At 32.0% G+C, this 24,751-nt stretch overlaps 1 protein-coding gene and 1 long non-coding RNA gene across 3 annotated transcripts in view; one reads left to right on the top strand and one right to left on the bottom strand.

Annotated features, from left to right (window-relative positions):
* LOC111421751 (furin-like protease 2) overlaps nt 1–24,751 on the bottom strand; it is a 62,882-nt gene that overhangs the window by 13,906 nt on the left and 24,225 nt on the right. For both annotated transcript variants that reach the window (XM_023054936.2, XM_071194733.1), the window contains exons 2-8: nt 19,312–19,713; nt 12,908–13,012; nt 5,068–5,256; nt 4,837–4,971; nt 4,372–4,531; nt 4,009–4,312; nt 635–1,804 (exon numbers count right to left, since the gene is read on the bottom strand). In XM_023054936.2, coding sequence (XP_022910704.2) covers nt 635–1,804; nt 4,009–4,312; nt 4,372–4,531; nt 4,837–4,971; nt 5,068–5,256; nt 12,908–13,012; nt 19,312–19,497 — 2,249 coding nt within the window. In that variant the 5' untranslated portion in view covers nt 19,498–19,713. The remainder of the gene's footprint in view (nt 1–634; nt 1,805–4,008; nt 4,313–4,371; nt 4,532–4,836; nt 4,972–5,067; nt 5,257–12,907; nt 13,013–19,311; nt 19,714–24,751) is intronic.
* LOC111421752 (uncharacterized) lies at nt 10,322–11,066 on the top strand. The gene is made up of 3 exons (XR_011639890.1): nt 10,322–10,668; nt 10,788–10,856; nt 10,922–11,066. It is a non-coding gene; the product is annotated as an uncharacterized lncRNA (long non-coding RNA).

Genomic DNA, 24,751 nt, shown 5'->3' on the forward strand with positions numbered 1-24,751 from the left:
TACGAATTTATAGTAATAGATGGCGGTGGGGGATTTTTATATGTGCTGTCATTATTAAAAATGTCTAATTATTGCTAAATCATTTTAACAATTAAAATCTTAAAAATCGTTAATGTATGTGAAGGTTAAGGACGACTTTTGTTATGAATAAATAAATAGTAAAAAAAATAAAATGTTATTAATTATTAATATTACGAATTTATAGTAATAGATGGCAATAGGAGATTTTTATATTTGAAAATGTCAACAACTATTGCTAATATATCATTTTAAGAATTAAAATCTTAAAAATCATTAATGTAAGTGGAGGTTTATGTGGCGGTTAATGACGATTTTCGTTATTAATAAGTAATAAATAAAAAAACTAAAATGTTATTAATTGTGAATAGTACGAATTTATAGTAATAGATGGCGGTAGGGGATTTTTATATTTGAGCTGTCATTATTAAAAATGTCTAATTATTGCTAAAATATCATTTTAACAATTAAAATCTTAAAAATCGTTAATGTATGTGAAGATTAATGACGATTCTTGTTATTAATAAGTAATAAAATAAAATATTATTAATTATTAATAGTACGAATTTATGATAATAGATGGCGCTTGAATGTTTTAAATTAATAATAAACTTACTTATCCATTCGATTATTTCTGCATGCAATACATTTTTCAGCACCTTTTCCGAAACAACCCTGCCCATCACACTGTTCATGACAATTATCTTTACGTTCATCCTCTTCAAATTCAATGACATTATTATTATTTCTAACAATCGTTTTTTTACCATCCAAAGAGGTAATACTTTCTTCTGGGTCCGATCCGGAGAAACTATAAACGTTCTGGAAATTATTAAATCCTCGATATACATCACTGTTGTATAAATTATCGGTAACAATGGGTTGTTGAGTTTGTTGATCGCGAACGAAAAACGGGGATAACGAGGGTACATCTAAATTTTTAATCGATTTATATGGAACTGAATTTGGTTGTTTTAATCGGATCGGATTTACTTGCGTCCCATAAAAGATTAATTGCCATTTTTTTAAAATTCCTGGTCGATCTACTTGTCGATTACCGGAGTTCACTATTTGTAAAGTCCATCTACCCACGGCTGTTTCGCCCCAAAAATGAACGCTCAAAAATGGCCAATCATCAAAATTCGATGAGACAACATCTCGCGGTCTTTCAAATAATAACGTCGATGTGGTTCCCATAGGAGATGTTAACATTATCTTTAAATTCCCTCTTGGGAAAAATCGCAACGAGATTTTACACTGAACGTGTTCTAAGAAAACAACTTCGTTTAAAGTTCCTTTACAAGCACTAACATCCATGTGTAAAGTTAAAGTGTATTTTGATGATGAATCAATTTGGCGGTCTTCTAATAATTCTTGAGATTTACAAATGTGTTGAGGTGGAACTGAAATCCACATTTCCGCTAAATTAACCATAGCGGCTGCGTCCATTAATCCATAACCAAATTTATGACTAACTTTTCTTTTGACTCCGTTCGTTATCCATCCGGCTTCTTTTTCTAAGGGGGCTGAGCGAGATGTTAAAACTACTAAGTATTGCATATCACGCCATGTTAAATTTGGATTTGCTTCTAAAGCCAAGGCGCATATCCCGGCTGCTAAAGGCGCCGATGCGGAAGTTCCGGTGTGTTCTACTGTACAAATATGATCCGGACGTAATCTAGCGTCCATATCAACAGTCGCAATGCTTTTATCGTGACCAGGAGTTCCTGAACTATAAGTTGTTGCTAAAGTTGAAGAACATTCTTCTAAATACCAAGGTTTATATCTAAAAAGAAATAATAAATCATTTTAGAAAATTATTAATGGTAATAATTGGGGCGTTACTTCCTTTATTACAACAAAACTTTCACTTAATAATCATAATAAAAAACAAAACCACGTAATTTAAACCTTTGTAAACATTTACTTTGCGAATGGTATCAATTAGTTCACTTAACATTCATTGAATTGGACCAAATCGAAAAAAAGGGGTCTTATCTTTAGTTTTTGTAATTGGTATTTGTTTCCATTGAGAGAAGTTTCTAAAGTTAGGGCGGCAAATGGATAAATGAACGAACCGACTACAAAAGATTGAATGGAAAGGGCTTAAAGAAGGACGAAATCCCTACTAAATTTACAATTACAATTATTCACTATACTCTATTTTTTAATTGAACACCATGAAGTTGTCCATTTCTCTATTATATAATAACTAACTTCAGGATTAAAATATCAACCTCAATTTTGATATATTTGTAATCTTCATTAAAAATCCTTTAAAATGAGCCCAAAAATGCTACGTTTAATTCCAATATTAATCGAGATATAAGCAATTTCCGGTTTGAAATGTCAATGTCATTTTGACAAATTCTTAATTTTTATAAAATGTCTTAAAATTTATCACAAAAACGAAAATACAATAACAAAAATTAAAGATTAAGGTTGGTATTAATATTTAATAATTAAATTGCTATCTTCATTGTTGCTAACTTCGGGTTTAATCTTTTTTTTTCAACCTTTTTTGTTTTTTGAGATAAGTGCGTCATGTTTGTACTCATTTTAAAGGTTATTTTATAAAGATTACGAATATAACAATAAAATTAACATGATTAAAATTAAGTACGTAATCTATTTTACCAGTATTATCGTTAAGGTTTGCAATTAAATGTGATAAGTCTGTATTTTTAACTGGTCATTTGTTAAATTTTTTTTATCCGACTAGCTTCGGTTCAAAAAATCATCTTCAGAGATAAAAGTCAAAATTTAAGAAACTAACATTGTAATTAACCTTAACCTCATAATTATTACTTATTAAAAACAATATTAAAGTCACTATATATACGTTAAACACATTTAACTAATTAGACAAACGTTCTGCAGAATTAAAAGTCGTGTAATTCAGCTTTTTGACCAATGAGAGCGGTTAAAAGCGCTATAACTATGGTAATTATCCCTTATATGGTTTATCAGAAGGATGGTAAAAGTGGGCTTTAATGGATAAAATCGATTTTTTTTAAATCTCCAATAATTTTCAACTAATAAAGTTAGGTTATGTTTTCTATCAAACTACATTCCCTAATTTAAGGGAAAAAATCGCTTACTGGAATCCACACTCACTTTAAACACATACTTTAGGAGTCCAAAAACGTATTTTAATGTTTTTTTCGCTTCATTTGAACTTATTTTTTTAATAAAAGTCGATAATATTAGCAAGAAGTAAATTGACGTTTTTAAAACGTCAAATATGATTTAACGTAGGTGATTAACGCTAGATGGCGAGAGTGTAAAAAAGGATTTTTTTAAGATTTAAAAAAAAATTAAATGTAAAAATTTGAAATTTTCTCCTAAACAAAGATTAATTTTCTTTCCTTTTATTTTCAAACAATATAATTTATTGAATCAAAGTTTTTTAGAATAAAAAATAAAGAATAAATTAAAAAATTGACGCTAGATGGGGGTGAGCGAAATGTCAACAATATCATTTAAATGTCAAATTTTAATTTTCGTCTAAATGAAGATTAATTGTCTCGTGTTATCTTAAAAGAATCATCTACTAATTCAAATTAAAGCTTAAAGTATCTGCCTTAAAATGATGCATGATAAGTTGTGTGTTTAGTGTTGTCTTCAGACGCACGGCTAAACCCGATACTTTCTAGTTCTAGTGATAGTGCTAGTGTAAAACTAGAACTAACACTAGACCTAGAACTAGAATCATTCAGGTTTAGCCGTCTTGAGAGACGTGTGGCTAAACCCGAATGTTTTTAGTTCTAGGTCTAGTGTTAGTTCTAGTTCTAGTATTACTCTAGTTTATTTTTATTGAGCTATAACGAACACTGCCTCCTCCATATTGATCCGTTATTATACTATATTATATTCGTACATTTACACTGTGTAAACGTGACTTTTCATTTTACTCCTCCGAATTAAAAAATAGAGTATAGTTAAACACTTTGTTAAAGAAAAACTAAAAAAAAAAAGATAAGGTCTTACCCTCCTTGTGTGGCACTCGATATACTAAGGGTGAAAATACTATTAGTGTATCCATCACAGTTGCACGAATCCGTGTGTCTGCCTCCATTTCCCGAAGCCCAAACAAATATAGATCCTTTTCCTTTTCGCCCGCTGGTCACTCCATAGATAAAAGCCCTTCTAGCAAGAGGACCTGGCCCATCGACCGTTTTTCCATCATCTTCCGGACCCCACGAAGCACTATAGATATCTATGTGTTCCGGGTTTAATCCTAAAGCTTTCGCTTCAACCGCATCGTTCACAATCCCATCCAACATTCTAACCCCTAATAAAAAAGAAAGAAATAATTAAAGAGATTAAAAAAAATTTAATTACAATAATTACCTCCAATACTAGCATTATAAGCAATACCAATACCACAATATTGGTTAAATGCAACGGCGGCAACTTCGCCTGCACACCTAGTGCCGTGTTTATTGTCGCCGTTGTCCTGGGGCATCGGATCGTTGTCGTTCCCGTTGATGTCTGTACTGGCGAGCGGATCCTGCAATATTAGAATTAATTACCAGCGCCGGAACATCCCCTTATCTGATTCCGATGATGATGGATCAAAGCGGGGCCGCGGAAGAGATACGAGCCTCCCGCTTTGAATAATAAACGACCCCAACGGACATAATGCCTTCTCTGCCAGTACGTAACAGTTTAATATATCGGAAACTCCGCAGAGAATTCAACCTCAACAGAGTTCGCGCAAAAATCAAAATGCTTCAGGAAATAATTCCGGGTGATTTTAAATATTTAAACGAACAATTGTTGAGTGTTGAGGAAAACATTTTTTTTTTTGCTTACATAGTTTTGTACAAGATCCGGATGGTTCGTTTGGATTCCGTCATCTAATATTGATACTACAATGCCTTTTCCTGTGTAACCTTTTTTCCAAGCCGGTTCAACGTTCATATCTAATCCATCTTTAGCACCACCATTCTAAATAATTACGAGTAAATGTTAAGTAAAAAAAAAACGATAATAACAATAAAGATTTAACCACAAAAAAAAATAAAAGACTTTTTTATCTCTTACCAGGTACCATTGTTCTTTGAATAAAGGATCCGAAAATTCAGAGAGTCCCGAAGCTCTGTAACTTGCGTGTCCGCGTTTTCCGGCGCCAGTTAATGCTCCAAAGTATTGTAGAAACGGCGGGGGGTTATCCAGGTGGGAATAATCGCGTTTTCGACGTTTCTTTTCGTGCTGTTGTTGTACCCAGTGCACCTTAAAGTAAAGCAATTTTTCTTAAGATATTATCAAAAAAATTATTCGTTTAGTCGCTTTCAGCAACCATGTCGTCTGTGGATCCACGTAAACAATTCTGTGGCTTGGTGCAAATTGGGCCAATGTCTTTTTTCTTGAAAATAAAGTCTATATTTGAAAAGCATTAATTTGTAATATATTTTAGTGCTAAAACGCCCAAATTCAAATTCCGCTTGGAAATATGCGTAATTATTATTAAATTAAAATTACTATTAATTTTATGCAATAAGGGCCAAAGTAGAGAATGCAATAACGGCCAATCTTGACTTTGGCAATTTTAAATGTAAGATTTTTAAATATGTACAGGATGGTTCAAATTCGATGTCCGAATAGGCTATCTCGGAAACTATAAGAGTTAGAAAAAAAGTAGCTTACATGTCATGATCAAGTTTTTCGAGATACTGCAAAAACCTCAAATATCGTAAAACCAGCAAGTGCAATTATCTTGGTTATTATTATAGGAGGAGTATTAATTATAACTAAGCCATTGTATGGACACTTTTTTACAGAGAATTTGATGACGTAGTCAAAAAAAATGTTTCGGTTTTAGATTTTGAGATATTATGACAATTTTCGTTTTTTTAAATGGAAACAACCACTGATTATTCACTAAATTCGTTATTTTTTTCTGATTACAAAAATATGGGGTTAGATAGGTCTATTTCTTATTGTTTTACAATAAAGCTAAAAATAAACTTTTTTTTAGTGTCATCAAAGAAATTAAATTTACAGTTTCCTGTAAGTTACGGTACTATAATTTAAAAGTTATTCTACTAAAAATGTATATAAAATTTACTTTATTTTCTAATATGGAACATCTAACATGTTAAACTTTTCGTAATCCATAAAAAAAAACAGGATTTTTAATACAAACAAATGTTGCTATGTTTATTTGAATTAAAAAAAAATATATGAGCGCCATCTATCAATAATTTATTAAGTCATTTAATAATAAATAATAATACTTCTATTAAGTATTAATAAAAAATGTGAAATAATGCAATCTATTTCTAATTTTTCTGTAAAACAAATATAAATTAAATAGTTCAACAAATGTATTTGTTTTTTTTAATTTTTAGTTATAATTTACAGGAAACTGTAAATTTAATTTCTTTGACGACACTAAAAAAAAGTTTATTTTTAGTTTTATTCTAAAACAATAAGAAATAGACCTATCAAACCCTATATTTTTATAATTAGAAAAAAATAACGAATTTAATAAGCGAATAACCAGTAGTTGTTTCCATTTAAAAAAACGAAAATTGTACATAAATACAGAATTAATACGTCATTATGTAAAACGTTTGTTTTGAGTTTCTGGAGAGAAAAACGGTATTTAAAATAAATTATCAGATTAGAAAGGTTGCATTAGGAATAAAAATTATTCTGCAAGTAATAGCATTTCACTATTTGCTGAAAATCAGGTAAACAGAAAGCGATATATAAAACTCTGCGCATTTGGATGAAAGTACCACATCGTTTGGTTAATATGAAAATCAGGGTGAATTATTAGGTGAAATTGAAGGACATTTAGATACCGTAGAAATTACTGTGCCATCAGTACTAAGTGCAGAAATAATAAACCTTGACCATGAAGAAAGTACATCTCCTTTCCTGGAAGACGATTGTGATTTTGAGGATAGTTCGGATGAATATATTCCTAATGCAGATGAGGATATCGACGACGAATCATCACTTTTTTGGTTATTTTCTAGTTCAAATTCTTTTGGTGTTTATTAACGAACTTTTTAGAGTAGAAAAGGCAAGTTTAATAATTTTTTCTACTTTCAGGTGTTATATAACGCATTATAAATCTGTCGCGGATAAGTTTCCAAAAGTTTGCTTACATGATGTTAAAGTAGGTTGACATGAAATTCTAAACTTTAACTTCCACGAGATGTCAAAAGTGTAAATTTAAGTTTGCCGGGAACCGTTGATGCCCAAGAACCCCCTTCTTATCGTTAGTTCTCAAGTAAAAAATCTCAAGATGAAAACAGATACCAACAGTAAGAAAATAAATTACGGCGGTTTGTTAGATTTTTCATCGTTAAGTTTAAGAGTACAAATGAAAATAAATTACTGTTATTTAGATCAATTATCTTAATAAATATTAAATTAAAACGTAATTTTTTGGATCGATTTTGTGATGTAAATATAGATTTCTTGGGGTGAAAAAGAATGTAGGGTGAAATAAAGTGGGAAAAAATGTGGGGGTGTTTAGAGTGGAATTGTTGGTTTGAAAAGGTAAAAATTGTTGGGTTTCGCACGCGAACCAACAGGAAGCGATAGCCTCTTTTCGTCGCTAACGAAGTTTTATCTTAACGAGCGCGCCCTCGAGTTGTACACCAGCACGCAATTGTCCGCTTCCTTTATTCCCTTCAACCCTTACCGCGCGGCGCGTTTCGCAATTTCTACGAATTAGCGGTTTTAGCGTAGTTAAATTTTATTAGGTTCGGCGTCGGCTGCACAACTTCCGTTCGTGGTTTAGTAAAAGTTCTAAAACGACGTTCATTGCATGTTAATGCGTCCCTTAATTTACAGAAATATCATTTTAAGACTCAAAAATTAACAATAGAACTTTATCATTTTTTTGCAACATATTAGTAGTTATATCATCAAACTTTACGGGGAAGATATCAACAAACAAATCAAGAATCAGAGAAAAGAACAGGTGCTGATACGAGAAAGAATTCACAGAACCTTTAAAGATCTACAGCAAATAAATGAGAGGTTACTACAACTCCATCTCTCACTTTCCAATTCTATGGTAAAAGAACACTGGGACAAAATAGACAACATAACCACAGAGAAGGCGAAACGTGAATCCTCCCGGACTGGCTGTGATCTGCCGACTTTTCAACATGGGTATACGCCAATTGATCGTCGACGGATGTATATCTTTTACGTTTAGAGCATCCTCTATGGATTTGTAGGAGGTGTTATTAAAAGCACCCTCTATGTCTATGAAAGTACATAGGGCTATCTCTTTGGTTACAACTGTCTCCTCTGAAGTGCTTGTCAAAGCATGGAGAGCAGTAATTGTTTGTTTTGTTTTATGGTAAGCATGTTGACTCAGGTGGAGTGGACTAATGACAAGCACTCCATTCCTAAGATATATAGCTCAAGCTACAGCTTACTATACAGGTGTCCCACCTAAGTTGCCTCGATCCATAGCCGAATTATGATTGAGATGTTCAAAAAATGTTTCAGATAAAAGTTGAATCGAATCATATTGTACAGGATGGTTTAAATTCGATGTCCAAATAGATGGAGTATTATAACTAAAACATTATATGGACACTTTTTTACAAAGAATTTGATGACGTAGTCAAAAGAAATTTTTCGGTTTTAAATTTTGAGATATTATAACAATTTTCGTGTTTTTAAATGGAAACAACCACTGATTATTCGCTTATTAAATTCGTTATTTTTTTCTGATTACAAAAATATAGGATTTGACAGGTCTATTTCTTATTGTTTTAGAATAAAGCTAAAAATAAACTTTTTTTTAGTGTCGTCCTTTGATTATATATAATATGGATTGAGCCAACGAGAGAGATAGCTTGCGCAAGGTGATCGAACCGAGATAGACATAGAAGCGTACTGACATATAATGGGCGTGCGTTAATTTATAAGTTAAAAAAGTATCAATTAGAAGTAACATTTATAATACTTACAGGTGATGTGAAACTGTATTATCGCGATCTTTGCACACGAAACAATACATTTTTAAACATAACGGTGTGACTGGCTGTGACACAACAAAACGATAAACGTCAAATGGAAGAGGTTTGACACTTTTGTGCGCATGCGCCCGTCTGTTTAGTACCGTTTTATGTCTATCTTTGTTACACTTTCACATTATCGCTTTCCATCTGCGTCTATTCACCTTGAGCCACATTTTTGTTAGTAGATATATTCAGTTAGCTCAATCCATATTATATATAATCAAAGGTGTCGTCAAATAAATTAAATTTACAGTTTCCTGTAAATTTTAACTAAAAATTAAAAAAATATATTTCTGATATTTGAAACAAATACATTTGTTGAACTGTTTAATTTATATTTGTTTTACACAAAGTTGGAATAGATTGCATTATTTCACATTTTTTATTAATATTTAATATTATTATTAAATGACTTAATAAATTATTGATAGATGGCGGTTTGACAGCTTGTCAGTGCATGTCACTTATTTCCAAAAATAATGCCGTCTTGTTGCCTTTGGAGTTGCAAAAATAGCAATAAGATGGCTTTTAACTCTTCGGAGTGCCACGAGAAAAAAGGAAATTTACCGTAATTTTATCAACAGAACGACGTAGTTTTAAATTTCCCGCTTGACTTTCGAGCCAAAATGGCGGCAAACCGCGGTACTATTTTTTTAATTCAAATGAACATAGCAACATTTGTTTGTATTCAAAAATTTTCTGAAGTGTCAAATTAAAAATCCTGTTTTTTAAGATACATTATGAAAATTACAAAACGTTTAACATGTTAGAATGTTTCATATTAGAAAATAAAGTAAATTTTATATACATTTTTTGTAGTTATAGTACCGTAATTTACAGGAAACTGTAAATTTAATTTCTTTGACGACACTAAAAAAAAGCTTATTTTTTACAGGGTATTATTTTTCCGGTATTTAAAAACACGGTGTGATATCTTATAGGTATAAAATAAAGACGGAATTTTAGTCGGTAACACAATCGACTAGATGGCGCTACATACGCAACTTGCAAACTACGTTACCAACACAGAGTCAAAGTGGTTGGTAACCACAGAGATACTCTGTGGTTACCAACTGTTACCAACCAAACCTTGTCACCGATTTTTACCACCGATTTTTGCGTTATTTTATATATTTTATTGGACTTTAGTTTAGTGCGTGTAGTGTATTGTATAGTTTTTAGTGCTCGTTTCGTTTAGTTTAGTGTATCGTTTAGTTAAGTGTTCCGTTCCGTATTGTATAGTTTAGTGATTAATTGACATTTTTATTCTATATTTTACAGTGGAAAGGTAATATATAGTAATTTAATTAATAAAGTAATAATAAAGGGTTTTGTTGTTTTTTCAGTTTTATTTCTAGAACAATGCCAGGTTATGTTCCCTGTTCTATTAAGGAATGCTTAGATGTCAGGTCTACTAGACATCGATTTCCAAACCCTCATAAACAACCAGAACGATTTAAGAAATGGATTAATGTTTGTGGCAATGAGTCTCTACTTGAATTGGATCCAGATAAAGTATTTCGTAACCGCAGGGTATGTCATGTACATTTCCAGGATAGCGATTTTACTGCAAATTAATTTATATCGAGAGATTCAATACCATCGTTAAGATTACCAAAACCATTAGATGATATTTTTTGTCATGGTAAGCAATACGTATTAAGAAATAATACAATTACAATTTTCGCCTTGATACACAATAGTATATTACATTAGGTGTCTTTCATTAAATACTTTTAATATTTTATTTTGCTTAATTTGTAGCACCATCAACTAGCAGCTTTTCACAGCTAATTTCATTACCTATGTCAACAGGTACCAAAAATATTTCAGGTAATTCATATTTCATTACATGTATGTGTTAAACCATTTGCTTATACCTCTTTATATTGTTGTAGAAATATGTACAGCTGAACCCATGTCACTTGAAAACAAAATCCAGGAGGTTAAACCTCAGAATAAAAGACCCAAGATAAGTAAGTAAATCAGGCATGTTAAACTCATATGATATTGCGGGCCACATAATTTTTGTTAAGTTGGGGCCGCTTGTTTAACATGTCTGTTTTAAAATATATTAAACATTTAATTATACATAATGTAAACTTTACATTTATTTGTCACCGAGAAGATATTATTAATTTTATCTTAAATATCTTTATTAAATTAATTTTGTTTAATTTTTGTAAACGAGTAAACCATATTTTAAAAGGTAAAATTACCAAAGTAGGCTCTAAGAATATTGTAATTGTGGAAGCAAATCGCTATTTTTTAAAAAGAAAAAAATAAATTTGTGTAATGTACCATTGTGTTTTATTTATCAATCATGTTAAAAAGTCAACACGTGGATTACAATTAATAACTGCGGTGATTATTTTGAAAATGTGTTAAGTTTATTTTCTAAATAAATAGAAATGATGATGAATTTTTACTTTTAAATTTGAAAATAATTGATCATCATTTTTAAATTTATTTCGAAAATGCCCTTTGCCAGTTTCAAAATAGTCTCATAGTATATACGAATACGATCATATATACATTTAAATTTCGCGGTTTTTTAAAATTACTTGTAACACAATCCACATAGAGGCGCTGCATTCAATTTGATTGGTAAAATAGTGGGGAATAAGTATAATATAAATATTTTCTATGTTTAAAAACAAATAATTATGTTTATTACACCAACTGTTAATACGTGATTATTTAATGGATTACATTGTTTTGGATTGGAAAAATTTTTTTTGCGCTAAATGTCTTGCTGCAAAATGACATTTGAAGCGTCTTATAAATTTGGTAATATTGCCGAAACTGTGAAAGCTAGAAAGATTTGGTTTTCTGTTTTGGATTAACAATAAAACATGTGTGCTAATAGAAAATTATGCATTTATATTACGGAGTTGTTAAGTAGGGATCTGTAATTTTTGAACTTTTTAATCATGGATAAACTTAATTTTTTTTAAAATGTGTTCCATTTAAAATAACAAAGTTGATATCCATTTCCGATAGAAGCAGAAGTCCGCCATTACTGAAACTAATTTTAAAATATGTACAATATGATTCGATTCAACTTTTATTTGAAACATTTTTTGAAAAACTCAATCATAATTCGGCTATGGACCGAGGCAACTTAGGTGGGACACCCGTATATAGGGATATTATTACTGGGAGTGTCTTCTATGACTTTTTATACCGGATAACCGGGTTTTCGCAAAATCAGTATTCCATCACTACAACATTCCGATATTTCTATCTTTACAACATCGGTTTTAACGACTATAAAGTAATAACTCCAATCCATTTTTTTTTGTTAATTCTTTTCCTATTTTTTCATTTTACTTTTTTTAATGAAATCCGGGAGTAAAATGCGGTTCCATACAGATGTAGTTGGTGTAACGAAGGGGTTCTCGTTCGTTGTAGCGTGTATATGTGGTTCCGTTTTATTAAAGAAATCATCCCCGCGTAACAAATCGCGTATTACCCAGTTGCCCTTTGATGTTTCAACGAGGTCTTTTTACTTTAAAAGTTAAAAATAATTTGTAGGAAACCACAAATGTAAATATTTTTATTTTAGGTTAAATAAACTATAACCTCACTTTTAAATTAAGATGTTAAAGTACGTGACCTTGTTCTTGATTGGTTGAATTTGAAGCGCTTTGAAGTTATAGGTTTTTGTTAACAACATACGAATAATTCTAACCAAGTACAACATTTTAATTGAAATCCAAACATAATAAACTTATTATTGAACTTAAATTAATTAGTATTAATGCTGATAGCGATATCTTCACGGTTCAGACTTCAAACGATACTTAAATTTGTAAGTTATGTTAACATTTCAACTCCTCCTCGGGTTTAGTTTAAAAATAAGATTTAATATAATTACTCACCCTTGGTTCGTCATCTAACGATTGATAATAAAAATCGTTTAAATCCGCCGATCTTTTATGAACACGAGAGTGTTCGAATAAATAAAATCCTCTTAAACTTCCCACCTAAGAACAAATAAATAAAGTTAATACAAACATGTTTAAAAATATAGTTTAAAGAAGAGTCCAAAAACATAATAATTCCTAATTTAAACGGAAAAAAGTTAACGCGAGGATGTTAATGCATTAACGAAACCAAATGATGGGTTATGTGTTGGCGGAGGATGTTCCTAAATGAAATTCCATGTTTGGATGAAAAAAAAATGTACCAAAATTTATAATGATAATATAAGTATCGATTTCGAATAATTAGTTTATTATAAAGTTATTTATGACAGCACAAAATATACAATACGCGTCATGATTTTATATTTTGAAGGTTGGATTTTATAGGAAACTAAAGCGCATCGTTGTGTGCGATATATATCACGAATCCGGAAGCGAAATGCGATAGCTTTCAATAAGGCATCGCGTAATCCGCGATATCCTGTATCGTTGCCAGAAGAAAGCGTCGCCAGGAAATTGAATATAGACGCTGTACGCCCGAAGAACCAAACCTATATAATGCCTCAGGGAGGATGAGGCCGACTGAACGGTAAATACGTCGATACATAAAACGTAAAGGGAACAAAATATATCTTCACAAATATCAAGTCACATTTTTGTGTTATTTTTTGTTTTTTTCAATTATGAAACCAATATGTAACCCTATTTAATATTTAGAGAGGTTGAAAGAAACCCATTCAAGAGAGACGCTTTAATATCTCATTAAACCGCAATTGTGTTTTCAAAATTCAAACCTGAGGGGACGTAAAGCGCCGATGTTTTCAATAACTAACGAGAAACAGTCTCGTTTAAAGCCGGAAGTGCACTAAACCTAGAGAAAACGATACAATATTAATTATTTCCGACGATCATCGGTGTTCTTTTGGGACTACTTTGAATGTAAATAATACTGTGAAATTTCGATATAACGGTTTAATACGGGGATGGGAGTGTCCGTTATAGCCAAAAGTTCGTTATATGAACAATTTTAATCCACACAAATTCGGATTAAACACCGTTGCGTTCAGTTTACGTGGCTTTTTATTTATACCCAGGACGGTAGAATCGTAGAATATAAGAGGAGAGCTCGAAGGCCCGTTCGTGACGTCAGCACTGGACAAAGGAAAATATTTATCTCGTATTTTGTAGTCATGTGAAATATGTACAGCGGGTTCAAATTCGATGTACGAATAGGCTATCTCGGAAACTATAAGAGTTAGAAAAAAGTAGCTTACATGTCCCGATCTTTTTTTAAATAAAAAAAGCGCTATCGTCTTTTGTTTTTCCCCTAGAGGCCAAAATTGAAAATATCGTAAAACCAGCAAGTACAATTATCTTGGTTATTATTATAGGTGGAGTATTATAACTGATTCGGTTTTAGATTTTGAGATATTATGATAATTTTCGTTTTTTTAACCACTGATTATTCGCTTATTAAATTCGTTATTTTTTTTGATTACAAAAATACAGGGTTCGACAGATCTTATTGTTTTAGAATAAATCTAAAAATAAACTTTTTTTATAAAATTTTTAAACGCCGCCGAAATCTAGTGTCATCGAAGAAATTAAATTTACAGTTTCCTGTAAATTACGGGGCATTATTTTTCTGGTATTTAAAAACAAATAATTATGTTTATTACACCAACTGTTAATACGTGAATATTTAATGGATTACATTGTTTTGGATTGGAGAAATATGTTTTTTTAATTTTTACTTATAGTACCGTAGTTATTTCACATTTTTTATTAATATTTAATATTATTATTAAATGACTTAATAAATTATTGATAGATGGCGGTTTAACAGCTTGTCAGTGCATGTTACCACTTATTTCCAAAAATAATGACGTCTTGTTGCCTTTGGAGTTGCAAAAATAGCAGTAAGATGGACTTTTAACTCTTCGGAGTATCACGAGAAAAAAGAAGAAAGGAAATTTACCGTAATTTTATCAACAGAACGACGTAGTTTTAAATTTCCCGCTTGACTTTCGAGCCAAAATGGCGGCAAACCGCGGTACTATTTTTTTAATTCAAATAAACATAGCAATATTTGTTTGTAAAGGTTTGTATTCAATCATTTTCTGAAGTGTCAAATTAAAAATCCTGTTTTTTAAGATGCATTATAAAAATTACTTTAATTACTACTTAAATTAGTTTAATATGTTAGAATGTTACATATTAGAAAATAAAGTAAATTTTATATAAATTTTTTGTAGTTACAGTACCGTAATTTACGAAGAATGTTTCTAGTTTTAGGTGTAGTGTCAGTTCCAGTTTTGGTTCAATAGCAATATACTAAAACCTAGCGCTAACTGCTAACTAGCTCCTCTTAGCACTGTCATTAGAACTAACACTAGATCTAGAACTAGAAATATTCGGATTTAGCCGTCTTAAGAGACGTTCGGCTAAACCCGAATGTTTCTAGTTCTAGATCTAGTGTTAGTTCAATAAAAATATACAACAATTTGGCGCTATACAGGGTGAGTCATTAGCATCCTGGCGGACGATAGTTGCTAAACCGTTTGAGAAAGAAAAAATGTTTTATACAAAAGTTGTGTGACTCACCACTTTTTATTACATAAAATTATTTTCGCTTATACAGGGTGTTACATTTAAGCGTAACGGAGAGCATCTAGATTTTTTTAAATGGAACACCCTATACATTTTATCATATTATGAATAGCTTTAAATTTGTTTATAACCGTATATGTTACTAACTCATAGCGTTCATAGTTCCTGAGATATTTAATTGTTTTTCCAAAATGTGTCCATTGCAAGATCTTTTTAAAAACGATGTAAAACCGACATTTTTTCCAGTTTTGCCTTGAAACTATGTCAAATAGTAGTCAAAGCTAGTAGATAAATAATAATAATCAAAGATATTAGATACGCTATACAGCGTGTTCATAAAGCTTAGTTACTTTTGATGTTTTTCAAATGGCTTTTTCATAAGTTTTTTAAATGGAACACCCTGTATATGTAAAACCGACATTTTTTCCAGTTTTGCCTTGGAACTATGTCAAATAGTAGTCAAAGCTAGTAGATAAATGATAGTAACCAAAGATATTAGATACGCTATACAGCGTGTTCATAAAGCTTAGTTACTTTTGATGTTTTTCGAATGGCTTTTTCATAAGTTTTTTAAATGGAACACCCTGTATATGTAAAACCGACATTTTTTCCAGTTTTGCCTTGGAACTATGTCAAATAGTAGTCAAAGCTAGTAGATAAATGATAGTAACCAAAGATATTAGATACGCTATACAGCGTGTTCATAATGCTTAGTTACTTTTGATGTTTTTCGAATGGCTTTTTCATAAGTTTTTTAAATGGAACACTCTGTATATTGTGTGCTGGTTGAATTACCCATCAAGTTACCTTTAATTAATGATAAGTATGTCATATATCTAACTTTAGTAGTTTTCCTGATATTTAGAATTTAAAGAATAATGTGTAATAAAATATGCGTTATTGTACTTAATATTATATTCTGTCTGTTAAGAAATAATCGAGACCGGCGCGGGAAAAATCTGAGACGCTTATAGAAAGTTACTTAAAAACGCGGGTGTTAAAAAAAACTGTCAAAAAAAGGAAAAATCTTACTGTTCTTGTAGAAAAAGTAGAAGTATCTATTAACACAATTGAAACTACTTTTTTAACGAAAACTGCACTGAACAATTTTATTACACTTTAAGATGTCAACAACAACTGGTGAGAACAACTGAATAACAATAACGAATAAAATACGGAACGGCCGACTAATCATAAATTATAAAAACTTTGAACACTGTCCATTTTTATCAGTTTTTTTGTTCTTCCTTTTATTATTTGATTAATATTTTATAATGTAAAATAATTTTGCTCCGATATACCAGATTTTAATGCGACTTGGTACTTTATGAGATTTAAAAAGATGTAAGTAATTAAATATGTATTTTTCTGCCATATAATTTACGACTTTAGAGAAAATAAGATGCACCTGTTAAGAGATACCCCAAGATCTTTTATACAGCAAATTAATGTTTGTAGAAGAGAAAAGGGGCGACATTTTGAACAACTTCTAAATATTAATTAAATTAATACCTACTTGTTGAGCAACGTTTAGTAAGTTTTTTTTAATTCTATTTTAATATAATATTAATGATTTACAAATGACAGACAAAGAAAAAAGAAAAAACAAAAAAGTTACAAAAAAAGGACAGAATATATTTACATTCTGTCAGTTTTTTAAGTACAATAATTACATTTAATTACACTTTTTTTAATTCTAAATATCAGCAAAGCTATTAAAGTTAGACATATGACATACTTATCATTAATTAAAGGGAACTTGATGAGCAATTCAACTAGCACACAACATACAGGGTGTTTCATTTAAAACACATAAGAAAAAGCCACTTGAAAAACATTAAAAGTAACTGAGCTTTTTAAACATCCTCTATATTGTATCTCATATCTTTGAATACTATCATCTACCTACTGGCTTTGACTATTGTCTGACGTAGTTTCAAGGCAAAATGTCATTTTTACATCGTCTTTAAAAAGATCCTGTAATGGGCACATTTTGGGAGAACAATTGAATATCTCAGGAACTATGGACGCTGTGAAATAGTAACATATACGGTTGTATAAACAAATTTAGTTGCATTCATAATATGATAAAATATACAGGGTGTTCCATTTAAATCAATTTATGTACTCTCCGTTACGCTTAAATGGAACACTCTGTATAAGTGAAAATAATTTTACGTAATAGAAAGTCATGAATCAAACAACTTTTGTATAAAATATTTTTTTGTTTTACAAACGGTTTAGTAAGTTTCGCCCTGTATAACAAATAAAACTAGAACTAACACTAGACCTAGAACTAGAAACATTCGGGTTTAGTTCAATAGCAATATACAACAACCTAACGTTATCTACTGCTCACACGTTCTACTTAGCACTGTTACTAGAACTAACACTAGATCTAGAACTAGAAACATTCGAGTTGAGCCGAACGTCTCTTAAGACGGCTAAATCCGAATGATTCTAGTTCTAGGTCTTGTGTTAGTTCTAGTGATAGTGCTAGTGTAAAACTAGAACTAACACTAGATCTTACTAGAAACAGAAATAAAAAGAAGAATATATCTGGCCAACAAGACCACTTATTTTGGGCTGCGTAAGTACAGGGTGTCCCAATTTCGATGTCGACATAGGCTATCTCTGAAATTAAAAGAGATAGAAAAAAAGTAGCTTACATGTCATGATCTCGTTTTTCAAGAAAATGGTAATGCCGAAAACTTCGAACAGCTATCGTCTTTTGTTTTCGCCCTATCGGCAAAAACTGAAAAATTTGCGAAAACGACAGTCGCGAATATCTCACTTATTATCAAAGATGGAGTATTATAAATAAAACATTATATGGGCAGTACTTTCTACGAAGAATTCAGTGGCGTAGGTAGAATTTTTTTCCCACCTTTTATTTTCGAGATTTTAGACGTAACTTTATTTTTTTAAATAGAAACCATAGTTGGCTATGACCTAAAATAATTTGTTATTTTCTTCTGATAACAAATATACAGGATGATTCAAAAAACCGCTGACAGACTCAAGGACAGGTAATGCATCAAAAATTAAGATGAAAAGTCTTAAAATCCAAATGCCTCCTTAACGAGATATAGCGGGTCAAAGTTTCTTTAAATATTAAACATTATCTGCAATAAAAAGCAGATAGCCTTTTTTAGAAATATTTTCAACTCCACTGCTAATTTTGTCAAACGGGCGGTATTTTAAGAATGTTTCTAGTTCTAGATCTCGTGTTAGTTCTATTTTTAGTTCAATAAAAGTATAGAACAATCTAGCGCTGAATAACCACTAAAACTAGAAACATATACAGGGTGTACACAAAAAATGCTCCAAGCTGTAACACTGTCATCGATATATCGAGGTTTAAACTAATATGTAGTTAATATGGGTAAAAGATATCAATAAGGAGATGTCAATAGATTTGTCATGAAGGTTAGGTAACATTTTAGCGGGAAAATATTTTTTTTAATTATTTTTATCGAAAATTGTTTCAAATAAAAATGAATTGGAACTTCATTCGAAATCGAAATGTTTAATGACATTTTTTATACCCCCATTAGGCGACGCTGTACACTGAAGCATAAAAATTAATATATTTGAGGTTATATTAACAATTATTGTTATTTTATTACTGAAATTTGTTTGGAATGAAATTCGTGGTAACAAATTTGGTTAAAAATGTTGCAATAGCGATATTTTTGGACTCCTTAATTAAATTTTAGCACATAAAATCTAAAAATCTAGTTTATTACCTGTCCACGATTGACGAAACCGTGTTTTGAAGCGATTTCATCAGCGACATCGTTACCTTCGGGTATATGAACGGCAAATTCGTTGGTATAAACGGGGTTGGAGCGTTGATACGTTGCCTCGACGCCGTTTTCGTTGAAAGCCGCAAACGCGCACACGACCAAACCGAGAATTTTCACCAAGACCATAATAAAAACACTTTTCTCACAGCGCACAACTCCAAAATAGTAGTAGGTTGTAGTAAAAATGTCGTAGATTAAACTCTTCTCCACTCCGTTTTCTCCACCAAAAAAAAATATATCTTATTTTTTGTATTTAATTTTTTTTTGTTGGTTTGAATCGATTTTGGGGCGATTTTTTTTGCAAGATAAATCCTGCTAATCATCGGTTCGATTTACTGGCACCTAAAACAAAAAATTTTTTTTTTTAATTAGTAATCATTAAAAGAAAATGATTGGGGTAATAAAATTAATTTTTTGTCATCTTGGGACTCTTTTTATTAAAAGGTCTGGTGAGTAATAAAGCCGTCTGGAGGACACCAAACGAGAAAACACCCCCAGTTTAATTTTATATTGAAAGCCCTGGGACATAATTAAAAATATAAATAAGAGGGGCAACGGCGATAAAATGCCTGGAACGCGGGGTGAAGGGAAATTCTTAGGAGCTTCGTAAATTTCACCCTCAATATATATCTTTCTAAAGAAAAATTGTAGGGAAGAAATAGAAAAGGTTTTTGTTGATGAAGAAATATTTTTTTTACTTTGTAAATAAACTTCTTTGTGTTTGAAAATTACAACGATAAAATTGAAACTAAAAATTTAAATTGTTCATTGTCCTAGTTTTTGAAACGTTAAATTTATAGATTTGATCATAAATATTTTATAACTTTATTTTTGTACTCGATATAAACACTTTGTTTTCTTATTGATTAAGTTTTAAAATTTTCCTTTAAGCTTACATAACTTTATTCATTAACATTTATAAATCAATTCAATTTCTCTTTAAAAAAATCTTCCTCATCAACCTGTTTTTTTTTCTTCCATTAGTTACATAATGAAGAGTCAAGGCTGGGGGATCCCATGGCGAAGTGCGGTTGACAGTTTACATAACGATTTCGCGTTGTTCCATGTTCGTGTTAGTGAAGTTCAACATGCCCCCCATGTACAAAGGTAATAGGTACAATGGACGTGTTGAAAACGCATTTGTATCGATTTCCACGCGATACCGTCATCGTGTCCTCGTCGTTGTTATTGTTGTCGTTCATTGTAGGAAAACGATTGTGTTAAACGCCAAAATTGAAGCTATTTCTGGTACAATAAACAATCTATTCTTAATCTATTAATAAATGTATGTTCGGTATGTGTTCGGAGCTTAAAAAATCAATTTTAATACAATACTTTCTCATTGATTTTAAATTTGACAGGTAAACTGTCAAATTGACGTTTCAATTGATTAGTTGTCAACTTGACATATAAAATATAAAGATAACTAGTTTTATTTGTTATATAGCGCCAAGTTGTTGTATATTATTATTTTTATTAAACTAACAATAAGACTAGATCTAAAACTAGAAACATTCGGGTTTAGCCGAGCGTCTCTTAAGACAGCTAAACCTGAATGTTTCTAGTTCTAGGTCTAGTGTTAGTTCTAGTAACAGTGCTAAGTTGAGCTAGTTAGCAGTAGATAGCGCTAGGTTATTGTATATTGCTATTAAACTAAAACTAGAACTAACACTAGACCTAGAACTAGAAACATTCGTGCGGCTAAACCCGAATGTTTCTAGTTCTAGGTCTAGTGTTAGTTCTAGTGACAGTGCTAAGTAGAGCTTTGTATATCAATTTGGGTTGGCATTCAACATCGTCGGCTAAACCCAACAAGTTGAGGTGTGCTTTTAATCGGCAGTGCCCAGTAAAAACACCCATTAGAACTTTTATGCTACTACGGGCAAGTCCTAAAATATTCCCGGGTTTGACAGTGGCGATGTTAATAAACACCTTAGTATGTCTCATTCCAGGAGAACTGGTCCACAGTAGGCGAAGTATCTCTTCAGCCCACAGTCCAATCCTATATTTGGCCATCGCAAGTGATACACCAACTGCTGGTTCCGGTCCCACAAACGCTTCGGCGCTGCCATCTCGTGCTAGCTTATCTGCCGCTTCATTGCCAGCACCCCAAGAGTGACCCGGGACCCAGATCAGAGAGACTCTGTTATCACAACTCGGTGTGTTTAATGTTCTCTTCAATCATTAACCAGAGCCGACACCGTTTTCACGGCTTGCAGCGCCTGGAGAGCGGCTTGACTGTCTGAGAAAATTCGTATTGTCATGTTCTTCACCCCTCTTTCAAGAAGGATTTTAGCACCCATGTCAATAGCAAATACTTCCGCCTGGAATACAGTACAGTACGTACCCAGGCTGTAGGCTTGCTTAATTCGAGGTGTCTGGCAGTATACTCCTGCTCCTACCCCTTCAGGCGTTTTTGATCCATCTGTGTACAAGCAAATGTCTGCCCGAACCAGAGAATTTTCATTTTCGATCCAGGACTGCCGCTCAGGCAGTACAATCTGGTATCGAGCATTAATCACTGATAGTGATACCGCCAAATCTGACAGCATTGATAGCACAGTATCAGTGCTTATAATGTCTTCCGCAGCCCATTGGTAGGACATGTCGGAACAGTTTTGAGCATATTGCTTAAATCTGTAAATGGTTGTTCTAGCCACTTTCTCTATATGCAAATGCAGAGGAGATAGGTCAAGCAGAACCTCCATTGCTAGAGTTGGCGTTGTGCCTATCGCACCAGAGATTGCCAATCCAGCTACACGTTGAATTCGTGAAAGTTTACTGATAACTGAAGTCTGTCGAACTTTCCTATACCAGGCTGCTGCTCCGTATGTGATCATAGGTCTAACCACAGTCCCATAGAGCCAGTACAGTCTTTCAGGGGTCTAAATAAACTAAGTCATATTGTTTGTGACTGTTCCAACCTCGGGTGCTTATTTCAGTTTTGGCCCCAAATTTCGGCCATAAAGTTTTCTGACCCCTGAATGAACTGTAAATTGTGATGATGTACAAACTGCCCCCTGTGGTCTAAGTGCTGTGAAGGAATTTTAAATAATTATGAATTATTTTGGAATATTCTCTGAATACTTAGCTGTACTAAAAATCACTTTATTTATGTGATATTGTTCTACTTAAAGCAGATGAGCGTTTTTGAGTAAATAAGTTTGTTGGTTCTCGTTGACCTTCGATACCACCGGTCCCGCTTATTTATCGTCCAATTAGTTTCCTTAAACTTACGAGAACCCATTATTTAATCGATATATGGTATGGTAATTGTTGTACATCTTCTGAAATTCTAAACGTTATTGCGAAGTTCTTGTCTTAATGTGTTGAAATTTGAAAATTTGAAATGAAAGATTTTTCGTCTAATATTTATATGTATAATCTTGGGTTTTTAACAAAATACGTTACTAATATCTTTCGATTAACATTACGTTGATTGTCAATTAGAACTCGATTAAGGTTAAATTCATTTTTAACTTGGTACAATGAAAATGTTGGGTTTTACGGTGTTTATTCAGAAAGTGACGCTTTGTATATCAATTTGGGTTGCATAACTTATCTGATTTAACTCGTCGATGTTTTAAATGTCAAGTTGACAACTATTCAGTCGAATTTATGGTTTGAAATTTGAACCGTCAATTTGGCAGCTTCATCATGACCTGCTTAAGGATTTTCTTCCATTCCTCTTCAATATGGTCCATATATCTCATTTTGTGTTTGTCTAACAATTTGTTTCGTTGGTTCCACCACCTTCATCGGTTCCGCATGTGCTATCCATCTCAGTCTTCAAATTTTTACAGTTGTCACTATGTCCGGTTCCTTGTATTCTTAATACAGTTCATGGTTAAAACAGTATGTGATACCGTCACTGGTCTAATGAGTTGCTTTTTGTTTTTTTGGTTAATATGTTTGATTTCAAGTACATACTTACGCATCCCAAAATAAGTCTTGTTGGCCAGATATATTCTTCTTTTTATTTCTGTTTCTAGTAAGATCTAGTGTTAGTTCTAGTTTTACACTAGCACTATCACTAGAACTAACACAAGACCTAGAATTAGAATCATTCGGATTTAGCCGTCTTGAGAGACGTGCGGCTAAACCCGAATGATTCTAGTTCTAGGTCTAGTGTTAGTTCTAGTAACAGTGCTAAGTTGAGCTAGTTAGCAGTCGATAGCGCTAGGTTATTGTATATTGCTATTAAACTAAAACTAGAACTAACACTAGACCTAGAACTAGAAACATTCGTGCGGCTAAACCCGAATGTTTCTAGTTCTAGGTCTAGTGTTAGTTCTAGTGACAGTGCTAAGTAGAGCTAGTTTACTAATACCTACGTTATCTACTAGCTAGTAAATAACGCTAGGTTGTTGTACCAAACTATCAGAAAATTTGCATCATCATGTTAACATCAAGACCATTCAGTCTAAGAATAAGGATTTTTAGACACAACCTAAGGAACTGTAAGTCATATAGTTTGTGACTGTCCCAACCTCGGTTTTTTTGGGCGTTTTTTGGCCCCTGAATGAACTAAATTGTGATGATAAATAACTTTGTTGGTTCTCTTTGACCTTCGATACCGGGTCCGCTTATTTATCGTCGAATTAGTTTCCTTAAACTTTCGAGAACCCATTATTTAATCGATAGATGGTTTGGTCATTGCTGAACATCTTCTGAAATTCTAAACGTTATTGCGAAGTTCTTGTCTCCTCAAAGTGTTGAAATTCTTTTAATGAAAAATTTTTCGTCCAATATTTATGTGTACAATTCTGGGTTTTTGACTAATATCTTTCGATTAACATTACGTAGATTGTCAATTAAATTCATTTTTAACTTGGTACAATGAAAATGTTGGGTTTTACGGTGTTTATTCAGAATGTGACGTTTTGTATATCAATTTGGGTTGCATAACTTATTTAATTTAAGTCGTCGATATTTTACATGTCAAGTTGACAATTTGAACCGTCAGTTTGACAGCTTCATCATGATTATTAAGATATTAAGATTCTTCCATTCCTCCCTATTACACGTTCTTCAATATGGTCCATATATCTCGTCTTTGGCCTTCCTCTCAGTCTCTGTCCTACCGGCGTTTGTCTAACTATTTGTTTCGTCGGTTCCACCTCCTTCATCCGTTTCACATGTGCTATCCATCTCAGTCTTCCAATTTTTACAGTTGGCACTATATCCGGTTCCTTGTATTCTTGATACAGTTCATGGTTAAAACAAAAAAAGGTTTTCTTGGTTAATATGTTTGATTTCAAGTACTTACGCAGCCCAAAATAAGTCTTGTTGGCCAGATATATTGTTTTTATTTCTGTTCTTGTGTCATTTTTTTTGTTACTAATGATCCCAGGTATACAAAACTAACATTTGCATATAT

This window comes from Onthophagus taurus, chromosome 3, assembly GCF_036711975.1.
Source record: "Onthophagus taurus isolate NC chromosome 3, IU_Otau_3.0, whole genome shotgun sequence".
Taxonomy (NCBI): domain Eukaryota; kingdom Metazoa; phylum Arthropoda; class Insecta; order Coleoptera; family Scarabaeidae; genus Onthophagus; species Onthophagus taurus.